The sequence below is a fragment of the Engraulis encrasicolus genome, chromosome 21 (assembly GCF_034702125.1).
Source record: "Engraulis encrasicolus isolate BLACKSEA-1 chromosome 21, IST_EnEncr_1.0, whole genome shotgun sequence".
NCBI classification, from domain to species: domain Eukaryota; kingdom Metazoa; phylum Chordata; class Actinopteri; order Clupeiformes; family Engraulidae; genus Engraulis; species Engraulis encrasicolus.
In genome coordinates this window covers 31,950,076-31,970,075 of record NC_085877.1, presented here as the reverse complement: position 1 = coordinate 31,970,075, position 20,000 = coordinate 31,950,076, and the positions used below count along the sequence as shown (strand labels likewise).

General features: G+C 42.7%; 2 protein-coding genes across 2 annotated transcripts in view; one reads left to right on the top strand and one right to left on the bottom strand.

Annotated features, from left to right (window-relative positions):
- The window catches only part of LOC134437840 (steroid 17-alpha-hydroxylase/17,20 lyase), an 11,842-nt gene extending 4,514 nt beyond the window's left edge, over window positions 1-7,328 (bottom strand). Inside the window, exons 1-5 of the mRNA XM_063187393.1 lie at window positions 7,002-7,328; window positions 6,011-6,149; window positions 5,131-5,184; window positions 2,958-3,133; window positions 1,795-1,881 (exon numbers count right to left, since the gene is read on the bottom strand). Coding sequence (XP_063043463.1) covers window positions 1,795-1,881; window positions 2,958-3,133; window positions 5,131-5,184; window positions 6,011-6,149; window positions 7,002-7,328 — 783 coding nt within the window. The remainder of the gene's footprint in view (window positions 1-1,794; window positions 1,882-2,957; window positions 3,134-5,130; window positions 5,185-6,010; window positions 6,150-7,001) is intronic.
- Window positions 7,329-14,811: 7,483 nt separating this feature from the next.
- The window catches only part of LOC134437365 (F-box only protein 41-like), a 33,337-nt gene continuing 28,148 nt past the window's right edge, over window positions 14,812-20,000 (top strand). Inside the window, exons 1-4 of the mRNA XM_063186858.1 lie at window positions 14,812-14,841; window positions 16,153-16,321; window positions 16,625-16,755; window positions 17,498-17,661. Coding sequence (XP_063042928.1) covers window positions 14,812-14,841; window positions 16,153-16,321; window positions 16,625-16,755; window positions 17,498-17,661 — 494 coding nt within the window. The remainder of the gene's footprint in view (window positions 14,842-16,152; window positions 16,322-16,624; window positions 16,756-17,497; window positions 17,662-20,000) is intronic.

Sequence of the window (20,000 nt, the reverse complement as noted above, 5' to 3'; positions counted from 1 at the left end):
ATATAGTCCATGTTGAATAAATGACAAAGCATTTAAACTGATACAGTATATGTATATAAATGTGATACATTAACCCTCTGGTTGTGTTATGGTCAAAAATGACCATTTTGAAACCTCATTCTTAAATAACTTCTCTGTTTTTCATCACACAGAAATGACACTTCATGATATCCTCCAGCTTACCTATTCAAATGATCAAAATGAAATATACCAACCATACAACCATATGTGCCACATTAGTATAGATGTTTACAGTTAGTTGAAATAGGTCTACTTGAAAAAAGTAAAGGTGTTCCAAACGACCTGAAAGCCTCTGAGGCCCTAGAATCCAGAGGGCTAATGAAACGAATTGGTACGAAAAAAGCCTACAAATCACTAAAACAGGAGAATAGCATTTAAATCACATTGGAAATGTTTTCAAAATGATGTCTAAAAGGTATTCCTCACAAAATATGCACATCAGATTTTTAATCAATGTATTATTACCTTTTTTGTGTAGCCGGTCAATTTTGACCGTTAACACCATGAACGTAACCATGTTTATAACACAACCAGAGGGTTAAACATTCTATATTTGACTGAAGACAAATTGTGGAATAAAATGATAACTTATGAGTTTTCGCCGGAAACAGAGTATCATGTGACTCCCTCTCGTGTGGGCGCTCGCACGGTTGGGTCACCCGAGCTTACAATGGTAAAAATATGGGTCCCTGAAGAAAAAGGTTGGGAACCACTGGTTTAGAACGTGAGTTGGTCAGGTCAGGGTTTTTCTTGTAAAAGCTTTTGTCTATACACTGCATGGATAGATAAATAAGTTAAATAAATAACAGTTTAACCCCTTAAGACACGGCTTTATACATTTGTTGTTACCAGTATGGCAATGACCAAATCGTGGTGCATTACTAAAGGGCCTATTTTGTGTCATAGTATTGTAGTGCTATGGTAGTTACATTTCAATGACTATTACAGCGTGCCACTGGAGGTACGGCGTGCATTAAGGGGCTACAGACTGTTAGCAAGCATGTTATTTGAATGTATAAAAGAGATGAGAGAGACCTTGACCTGGGAATATGGTCCAGTAGTCAAATATAAACTCAACATTTTGTTAGCAAACATGCTCCCTAAAGGTGAAAAGAGGAGGAGAGAGGGTTTTTTTTGGGGGGGGGTTGAGATTTATAGAGGTTAAGTCGACTATAACCAGAAACAGACGACGGATAAAAAGGCTTTTCCCTTAGAAGTGGACAAAGATCCATCATCTTAGACCCTGGGGACGTACTTTAGATTATGAATCAAGCAGGCCTCACCTTTAAAGCACTGTCCCATTATAACATTGACCAGGCTGCTTTACGTATAATCTCATTCATAGAGGGGATGGTCGTGTCCTCTCCACCTCTGTGTGTGTGTGTGTGTGTGTGTGTGTGTGTGTGTGTGTGTGTGTGTGTGTGTGTGTGTGTGTGTGTGTGTGTGTGTGTGTGTGTGTGTGTGTGTGTGTGTGTGTGTGTGTGTGTGTGTGTACGAAAGATGAAGGGAGGGAGAGAGGGAGCCAAAGAAAGTGAAAGAGAGTGAAAGAGCGTGTGTGTGTGTGTGTGGATGGGTGGGTGTGCGTGTGTGAAAGAAAGATGGAGAGAGAGAGCGAAAGACAATGAAAGAGAGAGAAAGAGTGTGTGTGTGTGTGTGTGTGTGTGTGTGTGTGTGTGTGTGTGTGTGTGTGTGTGTGTGTGTGTGTGTGTGTGTGTGTGTGTGTGTGTGTGTGTGTGTGTATGTGCGCGCGTGCGTGTGCATGTGTTTACATACCTTGTGCTCTTCAAGTTTTCTGGTCAGTAGAGTGTCTCTGACTTTCACACATGCTTTCAATTTCTTCAAATCCTTGTTAGGGAAGACCTTGCATTGGAAAGATCAGAAAATGCACAAACAAGCACACACACAGGCACGCACACGCACACGCACACGCATACACACACACGCACACACACACACATTTAGTTATTACATTTACAGTCTATGACTGCCTTCGTAACATACACTGAATCCCTTCCCCCATGCATAAGCTAATATTTTATTTACAGTAATGGCATACTGGCAGAGAAGTTGAACTGAGGTAACTGCATCACCCCACCCGATGAAAGCGGTCTATGGTTTACCAAGTCAAAAATCACAAATACATACTTGCAGTAGGCCTACTTACCCATACCATACACACATGATGTGTAGGCTACATGTCAACTCTAACAGAAAGTGGCCACTGTCTATGGATGGTTGTAAAATACATACTGTATTTGAAGAGTTCAGATGCAAAACCCCCTAAGTGCCTTTTCAGATATTAATCTTAATTCATTTTTATTTCATACAAAGCTATCAAAATTGCATATTTTTTATTTTATTTATGTAATATAACTAATTATATATATTATCAAGTACATGAATGTAAATCAAATCAACAACCGGGTTCTCTAAAAATATAGAAGTTAAGGTCTTCAGAAATGGAGTTAGGGGGTTTTGCATCTGAACTCTTCATTTCTTACCATACAAAAGAAAGGTTTTTATTAATTTATTAACACAGTCGTTTAAGCGCACACAATCTGTGACCTGTTTTCACCCCCTATATTGCCACACCATACAAAGCTAATGTCTTTACTAATTATGTATCATCGCAACCATGACAACCCATCTGAAAATGTCCACCAGATCAGATCACTGAAATCAATGGTCTGTCTCTTATCTATGTCTCTATCTATGTCTCTATGTCTCTATGTCTCTATCTATCTATCTATCTATCTATCTATCTATCTATCTATCTATCTATCTATCTATCTATCTATCTATCTATCTATCTATCTATCTATCTATCTATCTATCTATCTATCTATCTATCTATCTATTATTGTACAATGGCTCTGTGGGTGATTATCTATCTGTCTGTTTATTGTATGTATATCATCGTAACTATGGCGACCCACCCGTAGCCAGGGGAATATGTCGACCAGGTCGCCGCGGGCGATGGTCTGGACGATGCCGTCGTTGTAGTCCATGACCTCCTGCAGCTCGGGGTCGCCGGGGCGATAGTTGCCACTGAACACCAGCCTGCACACCACGTTGGTCACCGCCCTGAGGATGGCAGGCGCCGGGTCCACACACGCACACGTACATGCACACTCTTCACACACACACACACACACACACATACACACACACACACACACACACACACACACACACACACACACACACACACACACACACATACACAGAAATACAATGTATGTCAATATATCATCACTGTCCAGTAGAAACCTCATATCCGCACTATGTTTTTGTATTTTATGTTTGTTCTTCATTGTTCATCATAAAATATAGGTCAGTCCTACTGGTCGGTCTTCATACATGTACGATAAATTATTTATTAACCAACTTAACCCATTTTGTCCTAAGCCCTTTTTGGGAATGGGTGCCCTCTTCCTATTAAATCCTAAATATCGCAGCCTCTGAAGCACATACAAACATGAAATGAGTTACATTTAAAAGCCAAGACCCTCCCCTTGCATTGTAATGTGTTAATTCAGCTCTAACATACCCACATAGTTAATAAAACAGCTAAAATCTCAAAATCCTGAAAAACCTGTATATGTGTCTCCAGGACACAATGGGTTAACCCTGTTGTGTTCATAAGCTGCATACACCTGTGGTGTTCGGGTCATTTTTGACCCGTGATAACAAAACTCAGCCATAAAATACCTAAAAACACTTAGTTATCATCAAATATTGTTTTTCATCTCATGGTTAACTTGGTATGTATTCATATCCATGGAAATATTACTTTATGTATTCATCTTTTTGACTTTACAGGTCTTTTATCTTACATTATGCAAATCGTTTTTCATGACCAAAACTATCAAAATCTGCATAAATTCACTATTAATACCTCCTAACGTGATACAATTAGTGATTATGTTGTCCATGTATTACAGCTGATATGAGAGTACAACAACCCCCAAATTTATTTTATTAGTTTTTCTCTAATATTAAAAAATATCATCAATAGTGGCATTTGTGGTGTTTGGTTCCAAACCAACCCAAAGAGATTTATAGCAGGATAAAGACCAAATGTCAACTAAATTATTTTTTCAGTGCATAAAATCAATGTTTAAATATGTTGACTTGGTGTTTTTCAATATTTATATGATTTTAGTGTGGTAAATATACAAAATAACAATTATGTCAGAGTCACAGCTATTCCGCCAATCTAATGCAAAGATATTGGAAATGAGCACCTCAATGAACATGAAAAAAGTCACACTATTCATCTACATCCCCTATGCCATGAACATGTACCATTATGTCATTGCCACATCAACTTTATGGAAAGTATAAGACCAGTTCTACATGTTTGGGTGCCATTATGAGTTTTTGATACGTTTTTTTGGAAAAAATAATGTGCAAAAATGTATTTTGCAAACAAATGTGCAAAAAATCTCATTATATAATGCAGAAATGGATTCCCTGACCATGAAAACATATGAGTAGACACCAGAAATACATCTGTACTCCTTTCACAACAGGAGATATGACGTATTGTAGTGTATGGGACTGTCTGGCGGCCATATTGGATTTGTAATATGAAAAAGCTGGCAATTTTTTTTTCAGGCAAGAAATATATTTTCCTCACCATAAATCACCAAACTGAAGACAAAGGGCAACCAACAGCTTTTCAGAAATGCATACAACAACCAAAAATCTATGCCGGGTCAATTTTGACCCGAACACCACAGAAGTAACTTTTTTTTTTTTGACCTTTAAAATTTACTAAAATGATTTAACATATTTTTTTGTGTTGAAATGATTGTGACTGAGGATTAGATGAAGCCTTATTCCAAGAAAATAAAGGAAAGTGTGGTTTTTAAAACTAAAACTTGAAAACGGGTCAAAAGTGACCCGAACACAACATAAGGGTTAATTGTTGAAATTATCATCATTTATTTAGAAAAATAGTGATTTCTAATTGTAAAAAAAAATTAAAAGTATAATGTAAAAATAAAACCCAGACATCAATATTTTGAACATCTATTACATCTGTGTCATTCATTCTAGTTGGGGTGTACACACCGTTGTCAGTGTCGTGGCCCACGCAGTCTTCCTGAGCTCTGAGGGACAGGAGCTCCTCGACCAGGCAGTCTGCTGCCTCCAACACTGTATGGAAAAACACACATATGAATGGACACATGGTTTTCCCCAGTCACTAGCCATTTAGCCTTTCTGCTAGTGGCTGAGACTGAAATTGTGGCTATAAAGTGGCCAGTGAGACTGAAATTGTGGCTATAAAGTGGCCAGTGAGACTGAAATTGTTACTAGCAACAACAGTCAAGCTTAACCAGCATTTGGTCGGTTGGCAGGTGCCAATGTCAAACCCTGATGTGCACAATCACACACACACACACACACACACACACACATACACACACACACACACACACACACACACACACACACACACACACACACACACACACACACACACACACACACACACACACACACACACACACACATGTGCATGTCCATGGCACACACAGACAGAGCAGTTTACACTGATGTTACCTGACAGAGGTATTTATGATCTGCTCTCACATTGGTGGTTAGTGTGTGTGTTTCCATATTGGTCATTTGCGTGCGTGCGTGCGTGCGTGCGTGCGTGCGTGTGCGTGTGCGTGTGCGTGTCTGTGTCTGTGTGTGTGTGTGTGTGTGTGTGTGTGTAACTGAGGTGTTCCTGCACAGTCCGACCCTCGGGTCTCAAACTCGCCTCCTTCTAGTCAACGCAACAGTTTGGGTATGGGATCACGGCACGATACCGCTAAGCTAGAGGATCTGTCCCATAGCTCAGTTCTACCGATACTGTAGGAGGCTTCGGGAGGGAGGTTTACTAACGTTCCACACCACATTCCTAGTTGGCCTCTGTTACGTGTGTGTGCGTGCAAGTGCATACATATAGTATATAGTATGTTTCCAACATCCATACCAATGGTCTGCAGCTTGCTGGAGCCCTCCCCAAAGAGGCTGAAGGCGCTGTGCACCAGCCTGCGCTGGTTCCTCCACAGGGGACTGTAGTCTGCAAAGGCGATGTCCTTACCACCACGAGTCAACAGCTCCGTAGTCACCTGGGACAAGAACACCAGTTGGTTAGTAGTTAGGCCTGTGTACTGTACATACGTGCGTGGGTGTGTTTCTTTGCAGTTTGTTTACAGTACTTCAGCCTCACCAATCAGCAAGTATAGAATATACAAGCTAATATTCAGTCAAGTCTAGTAGTACATGTGTGTGTGTGCATGTACTGTATGTGGGTCATTGACATTGTTTTCAGTTTTATAGCCCTTCATAATGCTTCTCTCTCTCTCTTTTGGCATTCCAGCGTCCAAGTTAGACGCGTCTGGCAGAGAAGTGTCTAACTTGGTCACCCGATTCTGGTGCATTTGGCATGATTCCTACAGCCGTACAGACAGTCAAAGGTTAGAAAATACCCTATCCTAATGTGAGATAAGTGGGAAAATGAAGTTTTTGTGGACATAGCTGCGCCCGAGTTCTAAGCCTCCACCTCGCCAAAACTTCATCGTACCTGTCACCTCGTCGGCCCTTATCCCTGCCTCATATGAGGAGGTACTACACAACAATGGCCATGAATTAATAAATAATTGGTAAGTACTGTACAAGCAATGAATATGATTATTTTTTAAAAAGGCTATACAATAGTGGCATTAGCTGTTGTTGCGCCACCCCAACATTTGCCACTTAAAAGACAACAATAACCAATAACCTGTGTCTGTGTGTGTGTATGTCTGTGTCGTCTGTGTCGTCTGTGTCTGTGTTGTCTGTGTCTATGTCTGTGTGTTTGTGCATTCTAATTGGACAGGTATAGGTCATTTGGAATATGTGGGACAGGATTGTAGCTTCTGAATCACTGCAGTTCTCAAACCTCAGTATACATACGTGTACACGTCTGTATCTCCACTCACCATGTACGGTCGGCCGGCGAACTCCTTCCCCTTGGCCAGCAGCACCTCTCTGGCGTGGCTGTAGTCGTTGACCACCAGGGCCAGGTGAGGTCCCAGGTACAGGGCGTACAGCCTGCCGTAGGTCTCCGTGAAGCGCGTGAAGAGCAGGTGGGGAGGCAGCTCCGAGCGCAGACTCAGCAGGCTACCAAGCAGTGGCACGCGGGGCAGACAAGGTATTCCGCCACTGGAAGAGGAGGAGGAGGAGGAAGAGGAGCGGAGAAATCCCAGAAGCCACCTCAGCAGTGCGATCAGCGCAGCTAGTCCCACCAGAAGCAGGGCGAAGCCCATTCCTGTGCTTCTGGAGTTTTAAAGCTCTTAAATATGTGTGTGTGTGTGTGTGTGTGTGTGTGTGTGTGTGTGTGTGTGTGTGTGTGTGTGTGTGTGTGTGTGTGTGTGTGTGTGCGTGCGTGCGTGCGTGCGTGCGTGCGTGCGTGCGTGTGTGTGTGTGTGGAGTCCTTTAGCAGCGACTCTACAGCACAGTATGCCAGTTGGTCAGTCCTTCGGTTGGTCCATCGGTCAGAACCTGGATTATTTTTTTAAGCTTTGGTCCGTGACTTGCTGGTGTGTGTTTGCTGGTAAGTGAGAGGTATGGAATGTGTATGTACAGCATGTGTGTATAGCTGCTAGTGTGAAGTGTGTGTAAGTGTGTGTGTGTGTGTGTGTGTGTGTGTGTGTATGGTATATGATGACTTAATAGCTATGTGTGACTCGCTCTCTGTCCCTTGGTGTTCCTTTCTTGGTGTCATCTCGAGAGTTTCGGCCCAAGTGATATTTATAAGATCAGCCCATCCCTCAATCAACCCCTCTTTCTGTTTATCTATCTCTCACTGGGAGTGTTTCTAAGGACAGTGTATGTTTGTATGTGTGTGTGTGTGTGTGCGTGTGTGTTTTGGAGCCTTGGTGTGGGAAAAGAGGTCATGGCTCACACAAACACACACACACGAACACACACGCGCACGCGCGCACACACACACACACACACACACACACACACACACACACACACACACACACACACACACACACACACACACACACACACACACACACACACACACACACACACACACACACACACACACACACACACACACACACACACACACACACACACACACACACAGATTTGTTATCTATTCACTCCAATGATACGGTATTCAAGTCAGTGATTCACTCCTATTTCAATGTAGTTCTAGTTTTTAAAATGTGTAATTTTACTCTTTCTCTTACATTTTGGCCCAAGTAGTTTTACTTAATTACCTTTGAACCTGCCTTAAGTACTGAGTAAATTTTGATATGTAGAGGAAAATGAAATTAAGGAAAACATCTGCCAGAAATGTGCGTATTTATCATTTCGCATTAAATGTTCTATTTTGGCCTAATCTATTGGATGATTATCCAGGGCCCATCAGTATCATGTCACTGGTCTGACAGCCCAATAGTCGGCAATGGGTAGACCCAGGGCCTGCTTATTATTTTGATTCTGCTCAAAATTCCATGACCAGGTCAGTCTGGCAAACATGGGTATTTGAAGTTAACATCCGTCCCCTTGTTGGAGACAATTAAAGTTGAGCATTTAAAATTCCCCACTGCAAAATAAGCCAGAGGCAAGAGTGGCCTGATTGATCGCTTCAACCATAACGAGCCATTTGATACACGTAGATGCAGGTTGAAGGCCCTCTGAGAATACGGTGCTCAGGGCAGCTTTGCCAGGTCAACACTCGCACGGTTTTGTTGTCATGATAGCCAGGTTATTGGAAGATGACTGGTGCAGAAATAGACACGGAGGGCAATATTCAAGAAGAAAATTTTAATTTCTGGATAGAAAAGCTAACTGAAAAGCAACTAAGTAGCTTTTACTCAAAGTACATTTTGAAAGAAGTAATTTTACTTTTACTACCAAGCAGGGACGTCGTTAGGCCTATTTTAGGGGGGCTTTAGCCCCCCCTACATTAGTATTAGCCCCCCCTGTAACGATTTTGCAAAAAAAAAAAAAAAAAAAATTTTTTTTTTTTTTTTTTTTTTAATTTTTCCAAAAACAAATGCAGTAAAGCACTGAATACGAACCACCAAGAAGGCAAGTTAATCTGAATACAAGTTTATGGTTGCTTATTTATTGTTTAATGCCACTTATATCCTACTGCACAGCAATAAAAGCAGGGTGCACAGCAATATGTTATGCGGGGGGGAAACAGGTAGAGGATTGTGCTCTGTGACTAACAACACCTCGAGAAAAGTGTAATTACTTACACGGATGAAATCTTCAGACCCAAAGTACCAATTTTCACTCACAATATCCGTGTAATAAATTAATTTGACATTGTCTTGAAATTATAGTTGAGTTTTTAATATTTGTCTTAACAGTTTGAAAACACACATGAACTGATTAAAATAGCTACTAATGGAGTAAAAATGGCCAAATATCTGACGGGGATGCATAGTTTTCCAAGTAAGGAACCTGTTTGAATGAATCGTTTCCTGACCACTGCTTCTCCTGGAGACGCGTAGTTAGTAACTCCTTAAAGTTCCTAGTCCTTGTGTTAATTATGCTCTCAGCATTTTTATCTAATCATATTAACTTCCGTACATAATATTCATCAGTTGAAACATTTTGAAATGTTTTGTTTAGCTTACATATAAGGAATGTTCATTAAAATGTGAAATAAAAAATAAAAAAATCCCTGTAACTAGTGATCAAAAATCGGTATGGTGCTCTTAAAATAATTGTTCAAGAAGACGCTTTTTAGGTGGGCAGGTGCGTAGGATATTATCCCAGTGGGGTTGTCATTCAAGTGTAAAGAAATCCTGCATACTGTCCACTCCACCAACAAATTTTAATACAACATGAAGAAGGTCGGTTTGTTGGTGGAATGGACAGTGTGTGGGATTTCTTTGCTCTTAAAATAATGAATTCATAGACAAAACCTTAGCAGGTGAGATGAAAAAATTTCGCATTTTCTTCCTCTGGGGCTAAGCCCCACCTGTCTCTCAAACCTAGTGACGGGCCTGCTACCAAGTAGTCAAACCAAGTAATGATACTTTTACTCAATTACATTTTTCTGTACTTTTTCCACCTCTGCCCATTACGAGTGACCAGGGCCCCTGTCAGCTTTGGTTGGTCACCCCATACAATGTAATGCAGACCCAGTTCTACCCCAGCCCCCCCCCCCCCCCCCCTTTTTTTTTCCTGGGCCCGAGACAACCTACCCCTTGGTCACCCACTGTGTTGACTTCCTGCCAGTAACATCAACACAGTTAGATCAGTGGGCATATCTCTCTCTCTCTCTCTCTCTCTCTCTCTCTCTCTCTCTCTCTCTCTCTCTCTCTCTCTCTCTCTCTCTCTCTCTCTCTCTCTCTCTCTCTCTCTCTCTCTCTGTCGTTCTCTCTCTGGCTGTCACTGCCACATCTAATTATGTGTGTGGTTCACAGCCTTGCTTGTGAAGGTTAGTGTGTGTGTGTGTGTGTGTGTGTGTGTGTGTGTGTGTGTGTGTGTGTGTGTGTGTGTGTGTGTGTGTGTGTGTGTGTGTGTGTGTGTGTGTGTGTGTGTGTGTGTGTGTGTGTGTGTGTGTGTGTCTGAGTGCACACACATGTGTGAGTGTGTGTGACTGATGGACACACCGATAAGACAGTCTGCCAGAGGCCCTGAGTGTCTCGGACATCAACCCTGAAAAACCAGCACGCTCTGAGCCACCAACGGACCAACCACAGGCAGACCATGGCAACACTTTATTTTAGGATCCACATGTTGGCCGCCAGTACATGCCTAATTACTGTCTGTATAAGTGACTTGTGAAATCTGCTGAGAAAAATGAAAGGACTACTACAGAGGCGGGCAAGCCATTTCATCTGGCCCACAGAGCCTTTTAAATCCAAAGTACCAAACTCACACCTAACATTCTAAAAAAAGCAAAGGGTGTTGCAGGTGTGAGATTAATCGAGGTCACATCTAAATATTGCAATGTGCGAGAGTGAAACACCCAACAACTTATGTCAGTGTACTTAACAGTATTTCTCATTATTGGCACAGGCGTGTTGTCTGCGGCATCTGGCCGGCCCTACCATCCATATTCTACACCCAATGTGACCCTCAGGTCAAAAAAATTGGCCACCCCTGGCCTACTAGGTCCTTCTTACAGTTATATCAATAACAGATGACTTATTGGGAAAGCACATGTGTGAGTGTGTGTTTTGTGTGTGTTGAAGTGAATGTCAGAGAAAGAATGTAAATTCATGTATGAGTCTGTTAGTTTGTGTGTGTGTGTGTGTGTGTGTGTGTGTGTGTGTGTGTGTGTGTGTGTGTGTGTGTGTGTGTGTGTGTGTGTGTGTGTGTGTGTGTGTGTGTGTGTGTGTGTGTGTGTGTGTGTGTGTGTTTGTGTGTGTGTGTGTGTGTGTGTGTGTGTGTGTGTGTGAGAGAGAGAGAGAGAGAGAGAGTTATATGTTTTAGTTTTACTGCACTTGGGGATTCTGTGTGGTAACCCTGTTATAGATTCTAAAGTAAGCTTGACTTGACTTGAGAGAACAACACATTTGTTAATACACGACAACCACTGCTAAGCATATGAGTTTTCAGTCACTTATAGCCTACAGACAGGCATGTGTTCGTGACTATTAAGTGAACCCTGAAATAATGTGTTACCAAGAAGACCATGAACAGACCAATCCCAGAAACACTGGGATCACGCTCACAGACACCAATCCAAGAATTGGGCATGGGCCTACAACGAAACCAGATGGACCTAGCCTGCGAAACATTTTTTATTACTAAAATATTTTGTATTACCCAAAGAGTCAATTGAACATCCAAATACAGTTAGGTTGGGGTAGATTTGCGCCAACTAATTTGTTAATAATCATGACCACACCACTATGCACAGGGACACAGCTTTGAGCAGGTCAAGGGGCAAAGTCATCTGAAAGCCCCCATCCCCCCCTCAATGCACAGAATGTAATGGGGTCCCAGTTCGGGGCGGAGGGAGGCACCTCTCTCTCCCTGGGCCAGAGACTCCTTCTCACCCACCCACCGCCCTGCCCTGTCAGCATCCATCTCTATGCATCTCTGGAACCTCTCCTTGAAAAGCCTTGACTTCCCATACCAAGCCTTCTCTGTCTGGGACAACATGTTTCCCTCTCAAGATAAGACATCCCAGCAAGGATATATCCAGCCGTGGGGGATGAAACTCCCAAGGTACCACCTTGACATGCTGCCATGATCATTGATCATCTGAGCCAGTGATTCTAAAACTGTGGGTCGGGGCCCGGTCATAGAGCAGGTGTGCCATGAGAGGTCCTGAAAATATATACATTTTTTAAAAATATGATTTTAATTAGGCCTACTGTTAAAATATAGGCTATGTGACACGATGGCAAAATTAGGGAAATATAATAAAACAAACAAATTCATCATTATTTGACTATCATCTTCAATTGACTTCTTTTTGGAAAAAGATGTGCTAATGGTAATATTGGGGTCTGGTGGGCCGGGTACGTTTTTCATATTTCAAAGTGAGCTCTGGTATTCAGATGTTTGGGAATGGCTGATCTAGGCTACTGTGTGTGTGTGAATATTGAGCTCGCTTGGCAGTTGGGAGACTGATGAGGATGGAGTGATCTTTAGGAGACAGTGGCCATGATAACCTGAAAGATGTCTGCGTTTGGCCTTTGAAGGAGCTTTTGATCTATTTAGCTTACAGTACTGGTATTCCCTCGGAGGCTTCTTAGGTCAGCATTTTCCAATGATTATATATCACATTTACTGTACTTCATGCATGCTGGTAATGCATCCAGTTCAATGTGATGACCCTTTGAAGTAACTGTTCATGTGTTTTGTTAGAGTAACTGGTCTTCATATGAAGGCTTGTGAAGTTTACCTTTCTCCTGTACAGATGAGTTTGCTGTAATACACCCAGTTCTGTAAAAATGAGCCTTTGGAGAAGCGTTTGAACTGCTCTTCTTCACATGAAAGCTTCTGAAGGTAGTACTTTTCCACTGATGATACAGCTCATTCATTTTCCTTTACACATGCTCATACTGCTCCCAGTGCTGTGTGATGATCCTTTGAAGAAGCTTCTAATGTGTGGTTTTGTTACTACAACAAGCCTTTACATGACGGCTTGTGGTTAGCATTTTTTAGGCCCATATCACAGACACATTTCTATATGCTATAATGCATGCACCCTAACCAAGTTCAGTGGGATCCTTTGAATGAGCTTTTGATATGTATAGTTACAATAACTGTTCTCCACAAAATGTTTTGTTACTACAGTAAAGGTGCCCTGTAAAGGATTGTGGCCAGAGTATTGAGTGAGTGAGTATGGTGAGTTTTTCCTCACCCCTGTTGCCACCAGGTGCCACATCTGAGCGCCCCATTCAGTGTGACTATTTATCACTTATCCTGGGCCCAACCTCTGTGGACCTTATGCCTCTACAATCTCTATTTATGTCCTCTTTAAACTTACTTAATTTCTCTACATCAGCTCATTTACCTACTTTCACTTTTTATTTTCATCTTTAACATTGATGTTTATCCATATGTTAAGCACTTTGAGCTGCATGCCTTGTTTGATATTGTGCTATACAAATACAGTTATTATTATAATTATAATTATTATATCTCTCAGTGTGGGAACATCTGCTTTTTATTATAATTTCTGATATTTCGCCTGACACCTGACCTGGACATGCATGGATCTACTTCGATGTGCTTAGTTACAATATAGTCACTGGCCCTCTCCACACGAACCGTCACCGGATCATGTATCACATATTCTTTACTGTACACTTGCATTCCAGCGGAAAAGCTCCTGCTGATTGAGTGAGTGAATCAGTCAAATAACTCAATGCAGCAGATATGTTCATCCTTGGGCCTTCAACACCCCTACAAGGGCACCTCAAGAGACATTGTAGGCTACATGTCAGGCCTAAATGGTAATTACTATCAGTGGCACAAGGATAATCATTTTGTGTTATATTATGACATTTGAATTCGAACTTTACCATTTAGTTTTTGTTAGATCAGCCACAAAACACTTTCTTTAGGTCCCATTATATTGAAACCACTCGGACTGTAATTGTAACACTCCATCGTCCCATCATGTTCATGTCCTGAATGTGCCACTAGATGTCACTGTGTGTTCACTGCAGAACTGACACCTGCCACTCATGTCGCCGCCGAGTCTGTGCATCGCGCACTACAGCGCCGTATATTAGCACACATTATGTAACATTTAACGTATTTACTTTATTTGGTTTGGAGAAATATTTATCTACTTGACATCCATTTGAAAATGCATTATTTTATATTTCAGTAACACACGTGACTGCTTGGAGAGATGTGACTTCATGGAGGGAAGCTTGGCAATGTAGTATTATAGCCTACAGTCATCTAACATAATTGTCATTAGATGTCACTCTCGTGGGTGTGTCGCGATATTGAGGTAGTCTTTCTCACAGCATTTGCTAGATGATGTCACCAGTTATTGGCTCACCGTGTCTCTTTACCCACAAAAGAGACTGTTGGGGAATTACGTTTTCTCTTGAACAAAAAACGTGTCACCCAGCTGTTGACACGTACATCACGTGAAGGCTCCACCTGGAACCCGGTGTAAAGTTTAACACTGTAAACACTACTGCCATGTGCCTCTTCTCACGGATGCAGCCGCCATGCAGGCTCGGGGGATAGCGGGTCGCGCTCTGTTCATCCATGACGTCACGAGCGCACCATGAAGGAGCGCATCTCGTGCGCGGAGAGAGCAGACCCGCGGAAAGCTTCATAATGGACAGAAAGATGCTCAACAGCAACGAGGTAAGAGACGTTACTGACTGGCTTTAGGTATTTGAGGAGCGCGACATGTGTGTGATCCAGGTAATTTCATGGCACTCATTCTCATGGACTGCCTCAGGTATTTTCGTTGATGCACCGGCGGCTATGTTTTCTGTGTGGGTGGGGAAAAGATAAGAATGTATGACAGACACGTCCGGAGGAAGTACTGTAAAGATCGTTTCGATAAGGAGACAGTGTGCTGTAGTCTGTCTAACTGGAAAGGTGCGTGCCAACTGTCAATGCTGTCATGCACGCGACGGTATGTTGGTTATTCGAATTTAATCGGACTCCCGCGTGAGACTTTTATGTATAGACCGGCATGTGTATACTCTTGTTAGTAAAGACAGTAGGCTACTTTGTCACGCACGTGTCGTGGGTAGGCAGCTTTGTCTGCATGCCTGTCATGCGTGACTAAGGTGGTCTGCGTGCCTGCATGCGCGTGCGTTAAAGCGAGATGACCACTGAGGCAAAAGAGGACGTTTCGCCTCATGATGCCTCTGCCTTTTTTCCACCTCATGCATTAACTGCTAAATCAGAACTCTTTTCTTTTTACATTTTTATAAATCTTAGCACCAAATATAATTTGAATTTTATGTTATGTTATGGTAGCTATTGTGTGCATGTGGCATTTTAGGCTATACCCCTGCCACCCCCACATACAGTCGCCTACCACACACAGTGCCTCAGCTAGGCAAAACATAATTTATTTAAGTAGAGAATTAACTGGGGCATGCTGGCGGCCATGCTGTATCCTGTGTCCCTGTGGACCTACAGACAGACACACACATGTGAAGTGAACAGGCATTTAACACAAGCATGCTCTCTCTCTCTCTCTCTCTCTCTCTCTCTCTCTCTCTCTCTCTCTCTCTCTCTCTCTCTCTCTCTCTCTCTCTCACACACACACACACACACACACACACACACACACACACACACACACACACACACACAGATGTACGACGAATGAGTCATGTGTCTGCTTGTGTATTGCAGGGCTGAAGAAGATTCTGCCTGGCGTGTCCGCTACACTGCACCGGATGGATGCTTGCGTTTGACTGTGTGAGCTGTGCATGCAATGCAAGCATGCATGCGTAATCATAATAACAATGTCTGTGACTGTGTGCAAGTGACTGTGCGATTGTATGTGTGTGTATGTAAATCCACACGGGCAGCTCAGGCAATCTCTGTATATGTGTGAGTATATTCCAATCCAAGATGGAGGACCAGGCAATCTCGTGTCCATGGTGTACTCTGGACTTCGACTGTGTCTCTACCCTGTGTGCACACCTCCAGGACGCGCACCCCCAAGAGTGGCGCTGCGCCCTGTCCATGCTCACCCGCGCCCTGAGGCCCAGCCTCAGTCCTGACAGCCATGCCCAGATCGAGCTTCCTTGCCTGGGCATCGGCTGGCCGCCGCTCCCTTATCACTCAGGAACCACCACCCTGCTGGAGACTCCACCTGGTGCTATCTCCCACCACACATGTTTCTCTCTCGGAGCTATCGCCTCCACCTGCTCCGCCTCCTCCTCTTCCTCTACCTCCTCCTCTTCCTCTCCTCTATCCCTTCTTCTCCCCCATCTCACCTCCACTTCGTCTCCTCTCTTCTCCCGCTCTCATATCTCCATACACCCTTCTTCTCGCCTGCTCTCCTCCCTCCCTCGCCTCTCCCTCCGCTCACCCTCCACTCCTCTAGTGCCGTTCTCTTCCCTTTCCCTCCCTTCCTCCTCCTTCTCCTCCTCCTCTTCTTCCTCCCGCTGTCAGACAGTGGCAGTCTGGAGGCCCATGGGGAGAGAGGGGAGCGCAGGCCAAGTCCAAGCCCAGCGAGGTGAACCTCACGTGGGCTTCGCCTGGATGGAGGACCTCCTGATGGCTGAACTGGAGCAGAAGAGTATTGAGGTAATATACTGTATGATGTGATATACTGGTAATATAAAGGATATGGGTCAATTATGTTTTTCGGGCTCAGACACAACCACAGCTAATGCCCTTTAGTAATTGGTAATTAATGTACTGCAATGAATATGCATGTAGATCAACCACTAAAAAGAAAAACATGCTTGCACAGGTATGGAAGAAACATTGTATCTCATTATATCACATTGTATCATATGCTGTGATATTTCACTCTATGCTATATTATATTGTATGATCATTGTATCGCATTGTCGGTGTGCATGGCGAAGAAAGAGGGAGAGACATTGAGTCTGATAGGCTGCCAAATGCTACACAGCTGCCGAGGGTTGCAAAAAGAATTTCGGTGCAAAATGACAATAATCATACATTGTATCATACTGACAATAATGTGTATTATTGTACGTTGTATATAAATTGTTTTATATACAATATTATGGCATCATATAATATGTGTGACAGTTGCGGCCTAGTGGTTAAGGAGATGGGCTTTAGATCAGAGTGCTGCCGGTTCAAACCCCAACCTTAGCGATCCGTACCTCACTCCATGGCTGAAGTGCCCTTGAGCAAGGCACTCAACCCCACACTGCTCCAGGGACTGTAACCAATACCCTGTACTTGAAACAGCTAATAATGTAATACTATTGATAATGAAAAATAACTGTAAGTCATTTGGGATACAATAGCGTCAGCTAAGTGTAATGTATTGCATGTAATCATACTGTAGGTTTGCACAGCAAAGAAAGAGCGCGAGAAGTTGCGTCGCGCGAGGGACGAGCTGGAGCATAGGAACGCCCAGCTGAAGAGGCAGCTGACCCTCGCCGCCGAGATGATGGCCGGCCTGCGACAGGAAGTCGTGGAGAAGGAGAGGGAGCTGGACACCAAGGAGCGGTCAGTGGAGTGTGTGTGTGTGTGTGTGTGTGTGTGTGTGTCTGTCTGTCTGTCTGTCTGTCTGTCTGTGTGTCTGTCTGTGTCTGTGTCTGTGTCTGCGTGTTTGTGTGTGTGAGAGAGGGTATGTCTGTGTGCCTGTGTGGGTGGCTGTATGGGCATTTGAGGAAGTCATGGAGAAAGAGAAAAAGCTGGACACGAAGGAATGGTCAGGGGAGGGAGAGAGAGAGAGAGAGAGAGTGTGTGTGTGTGCCTGTGTGTGTCTGCGTGTGTGAGAGAGAGGTTGTGTGTGTCTGTGTGTGTGTGTGTGTGCGTTCACACGCTCAATATACTATGTGTTCAATACTAAACTGGGGCCTACAGAGAGTCAACTAGGCAGGAGAATTTTTGTGGTAGCTAATGGTATTTGGAGTTCAATTAAAGGATGAGTATGAATATTATGTAGCCTGTAGTCATGTCACATTTTTTGTTAATCTGAGTCTGAGGTGTGTTTAGTGCAACATTCTAGCAATATTCAGCCTGCAGACGGATATTTGTGGCCTTGTTGTCTGTCAAAGTAATCCATAGTACTTACTTGCTTGTACGATTGAGGTTTTATTTATCACGTTTTCTCGTGCTGGTACACTTGACAGTGAGATTAAAAGTCTCAATGCGTTCTCTTCTGTGAAATGATAGGAAATACATTTTAGGAAAAGATAGGAAAAATAAATTAATGGCCAAAGTATTTAAAAATACTTGGCTTGAGGGAGAAACTTGTGCACTAGTCTTTCTGTACTGCTCTGGATTACACAGAGTCGTTTCCCAGAGGGCAACCTTTGAAACACCTGATGACTGGGATGGTGGATGCCTTTCCTTATCCTTTTTGTAAGCCTGTACAGCAATATAATGAGATGGTGTTAACTGTTCTCAGTTAACATTTCTACAGTTTTCAGGCTTATATCTATTCCTCCTGCTAGACTAGACACGCCATTGCTGCCGGGATTTAGCCAAAAGCTTGCCACAAATGCCTGACCTTGGCAAGCTTTTCTGGAAAAGTGGTATGCTTTACCAGCAATTAACCACAAGCAAATATTTAACCCCTTAATGCACGCTGTATATCCAGTGGACTGTGGCACACTGTAATAGTAATTGAAAAATTAAGTGGCATAGTACTACAATACTATGACATAACACAGGGCCTTTAGTAATGCACTACAACTCAGTCAGTGGCATTCTGGTAACAGCAAATTTATAGCACCGTGTCTTAAAGGGTTAATTTTGTTAAATATATTTCATTTTGGTAATTATGCAGTATTTATTTAACCTGTAGGCAGTAGGACCAAATAGTTTTGAATTTGATTCCCTGTAGTGTTGAACTTGCGCTAGTTAGTTTTATTTTATTCATCCTTTATTAATCCAGGATTGTCCTGTTGAGACTAAGTGTCTCTTCTGCCAAGGAGTCCTGGTCAAAATGGCAGCCAAACAGATAGTTTCAGACATAGACAAACGCAATAACACATAATGAATTTACATCAATTACATGAAATTGATTGTATATATAGTAAATTTAGTACTGTGTTGTGTACAGTAATTAAGCACCATTGTGATTATGCATGAATGCTATGAGTTTAAAAAATGGCCATAGCCTAGGGCGGAAAATGCATTCACCCTGTCACTCCGTTGTGGTGTGTACTGTTGAGAGCAATGCAAGAGAAATCTATACATCTCAAATTAGGCTGCTATCAGTTGTCAAGAAATGAGAGTATACTGTATGCCTGTATGATAAGGTTATGAACTACAAAATGTAATCTATTATGCTGATTAATAACAAAGCCATTGAGGCTGCTGTGTGAATCTTCGATTAGCTAACAGATTAGGCATCATTACCTCCGCCAAGGAGGTTATGTTTTCAGTCACGTTGGTTTGTCTGTCTGTTTGTCAGCAGGATAAATCAAAAAGTCATGAATGGATTTGCACGAAATTTTGTGAAATTGTTGGAAATGAAGAGAAGCAAGTAATTACATTTTGGTGGTGATCCAGATCACGATCCGGAACCAGGACTTTTTAAAAGATTCTTCACCATTGCAGGATAGGGTGAATACAAGTTTCTAACTCCAGAAAATGTTCTATCAATCAGCTTCCTTACCGGAGGTCTGCACTCTCTGAGCCAAGAAAGAGGCACTTCACACTGACATGGGTAGGGTACTGTGTTGTGTCGTAATTAATCACCATAGTGTTTGTGTATGAAGGCTGTGAGTTAAAAATAGCCATGGCCTGGGGGGCAATGTATTCATCCTCAACACTGCCACTCTGTCATGCTGGGCAGTATGTTGAGAGCAATACAAGAGACATGCATACGTCTC